The sequence below is a fragment of the Chenopodium album genome, chromosome 8 (genome assembly GCF_948465745.1).
Source record: "Chenopodium album chromosome 8, dcCheAlbu1.1, whole genome shotgun sequence".
Classification (NCBI taxonomy): domain Eukaryota; kingdom Viridiplantae; phylum Streptophyta; class Magnoliopsida; order Caryophyllales; family Amaranthaceae; genus Chenopodium; species Chenopodium album.
This window is the reverse complement of record NC_137841.1, coordinates 19,772,562-19,776,186: the sequence shown is the minus strand read 5'-3', so window position 1 is coordinate 19,776,186 and position 3,625 is coordinate 19,772,562. Positions and strand designations below refer to the sequence as shown.

General features: G+C 43.8%; 1 protein-coding gene across 1 annotated transcript; it reads right to left on the bottom strand.

Annotated features, from left to right (window-relative positions):
* Positions 1-1,994: 1,994 nt before the first annotated feature.
* On the bottom strand, positions 1,995-2,591 carry LOC145642789 (uncharacterized). Its single transcript, XM_081693961.1, has one exon. The coding sequence runs from the start codon at positions 2,589-2,591 to the stop codon at positions 1,995-1,997; it is 597 nt and encodes a 198-aa protein (XP_081550087.1).
* Between the last annotated feature and the right edge of the window lie 1,034 nt (positions 2,592-3,625).

The following is a 3,625-nucleotide window of genomic DNA, read 5'->3' as shown; positions in this document are numbered from 1 at the left end:
ACAACATAAGGGGATAAATTGGATAAAGACAGTCAAAATTGATCAAAAGACACAATTTTGCAAAGAAAAATACAAAAAGACACAAAATTGGGCATGTACACACAAGAAAAGGTACAAAGTAAGTACCTTTATAACAAGAAGTTGCAGAAACAACAAAGCACAACAACAATGGTGGTCTGAGAAACCTAACGGAGAATAGGGTTTCAAACTGCAACCAAGAAGTAAGAAAAATCAGTGAAAAGGAAGAATAAGGGGAAAAAAGTAAACACAACAAGAAAATAAAACAAGAACGAGAATAAGAGAGGCAAGAACTTACAGCAACAATGGAGGAACGATGTGCGTCTGAGAAAAAGATAAATGGCAAAAAATTTATAAAATAAAGAGGAAGAGGAAGATGAAAAAATAATGAAGGTAAAAAGAAAGGAAAATACAATGAATTATATAGGGGAGTAAATAGGCGGTTGAGTGAGTAATAAGGCTGAATCGCCATGTCATATCAGTAAAAATAAACTAACCATTTAGAGGGCTGACATGTGTCCCACTAATGCAAAAAACATCGTTCCCGCTAAAAAAATTCCTACCTACAGGCTCCAGGGAGAGTAATCAATATTCCTCCCAACAAGCGCGTCATTTCTTGGACTTCAACGGGAGTAATCGAAATTCCTCCCGACAAGCTCGTCATTTCTTAGACTTCAGCGGGAATAATTGAAATTCCTTCCTGCAAGCTCGTCATTTCTCAGACTTCAGCGGGAGTAATCGAAATTCCTCCCTGCAAGCTCGTCACTTCTCAGACTTCAGCAGGAGTAATCAAATTCCTCTCTGCAAGATCAGCATTTCTCGGACTTCGACGGTAGTAATAGAAATTCCTCCCGGCAAGCTCGTCATTTTTCAGCCTTCAGCGGGATTAATCAAAATTCCTCCCTGCAAGATCGTCATTACATAGCCTTCAGCGGGTGTAATCAAAATTCCTCCCTGCAAGCTCGTCATTTATCGAATTCCAGACAGGACAATTTAAGTCTAATTAAAAATTGTTCCTTTAGCATCAGCAGATATAAATGAAATTTTGTAACACAACACATCTCCACCGACATGAAACATGACCACTCAAGTCTTAGAATCACATCCCCAATCCAGAGACTTGGGGGGCTAATGGTACATGAGGTAGCTTAGCTAGACGACCTGGTGAGCACCGGCCAATAAGACCATACGCTCAAAATAGCTGGCATGAATAACTTCATGCCACCTCTTGAGGGGCTAGTTGTAGGGGATAGCTCCTGCTGAGCTATTTCCTCCAGCTAGAACCATTATAAAAGGGGATTCACCGTGCAAGAAAAAGTCGACATGAGTGACCTCATACCACCCCTTGAGGGGGTTTTTGTATAAGATATCTCCTGCTAAGCTATCACCAGGCTTGTAGAATAGCCCCCGGGGTGCGCACTCACCGCTGGAAAGATAGCTGAAGGGGCTCCTCAACCCAATTGAGTTAGCTCGCTAGATGACCAAGTACGACTCTCCACAAAAGGGACCGTACGCTTATAAATAGAGGGAAAAGTACAACGGAAAAGAGGTTAGACACACGAGTTATTACACTCTCTCTTTCTTTCTAAGTACGCTTTCTCTCTCTAAATACATTCTAACTCAAGCACTAGATGGGGGTTCCTCAAGCTTCCCTCGGAGGCATTTTACATGTGCTGCCTTGGGCAGGTCGTCCGCGGGACCCAGCTTGTGCCAGCAAAACCCTTGGATCCACACCTAGAACAATAGTATTTCTTCAAATTGTCCGTGTTCCAAGTACGAGGAATCGGACGACCATCTAAGGCTGCAAGACGGTAAGTGCCATCTCAAACTTCTTCTCAAATTTGATACGGCCCTTCCCAGTTTGGGGTTAACTTTCCATCCTTATTGCCCCGACCTACCGTTTCCATTTTCTTAAGACCAAATCACTCATTTTTAGCGGTCGCTTAAATACTCGGCGATTATAAGCTCTTGTCATTCTAAGACGGTAAAACTTCATGTCTAAGCGTCGTGTTGCCTCTTGCCTCTAGAAGAAAATCCAAGGCAGTCTTCATAGCTTCCCAATTAGGATTCTCATCATATAGCATCACTCGAAGAGTAGGCTCGTACATTTCAATTGGGAGCACAGATTCAGCACCATAGACTAAGAAAAATAGGGTTTCTCCTATAGAACTCTTCGATGTAGCGTATGGACCACAAACATGGACCAACTCATCTTCCCATAGGTCGCCTACTTTCTCAAGCTTTCGTTTGATGCCATTGGAGATGAGGTTGTTATAGGCCTCAACTTGGTTGTTGGCTTGGGGACGACCGACCAAGGAAAAATAGTGAGTGATGCCCTGGTCACTTAGCCATTCCTTGAGTTGGCGCGTTTTGAACTGAGGTCCATTGTCAAATACCATGGACTGAGGTACTTGATAACGAGTAATAATATTTTTCCAGATGAAGGGTGATCCATCCATCCACTTAATCCCTCGGATGGCTTCGGCTTCAACCCATTCTGTGAAGTAGTCGACAGCTACAAGCACATATCGCCTTTGGCCGGACGCTGAAGTATACGGCCCCAAGATGTCCATGCCCCATTTTGCAAAGGGGAGTAGACTGCTTATGGCCGACAGACTATTGGTCTGACAGTGAATCAAGGTTGCGAATCTCTAGCACTTCTCACATCTTTTCACCATTTGCATGGCGTTCGCGTTCATGCTCGGCCAGTAATACCCCAGATGGGTAGCCTTTTCTGCAAAACCTCGTCCTCCTATATGGGATCCACAATGCCCTTAGTGGAGGTCGTACAACAGATCATGCCCTCTTTCCAGGGTGATACACCTCAAGTATGGTTTCACAAAAGATTTCTTGAATAATTCCCCTCTCTTCATTTCGAACCAGGCTGCTCTCTTCTTCATTAGCCAGCTCTATTTTGGATCGGCCGGGAGTATCCCGTCCCTTAAGTACGAAGTTATCCCTTCCATTCAAGTGGATCTTCTATCAATAATTTGCATTGGCTCGGCATCAATACTCCTCTTTTCCTTTACCTCCCAAAACAATGATCTGGGAGTGTTACATGATGCCGAGGATGCTAATTTAGAGAGCGCGTCCGCTTGATGATTTTCTGAAGGGGGGACTTGTTGCAGAGTAAAATGTTCTAGGCTATTGGCCTCCTCTTTGACCATCTGCAATTACTTCATCATGGCCGGCTCTTTGGCTTCATAGTCACCATTCACTTGGATGACTATTAGCTAAGAGTTTGAACTTACATCAACTTTTGTTGCCCCAGCCGCCTTACACATTCTAAGGCCAACCAGAAGGGCTTCATATTCGGCCTCATTATTGGAGGCTTGGAACTAAAATCTCATTGCATATTCAAATTTATCTTCCTTAGGAGACTGAGCATCCGGTCGTTGTACTACCATCTATATAGACCTTCCATATTTGGTCTCCTGCCGACTGCAAGTCAGGTCGAGTCATTTCAGCCAAAAAATAAGCAAAGACTTGCCCCTTGATTGCCTTTTTGGGCTCGAACGTGATGTCGAAGCCTCTCAGTTCTAAGGCCCATTTAAGCATGCGGCCGCTGGCTTCCAAAGTTGCAAACGACTTCTTAAGTTGTTGATCT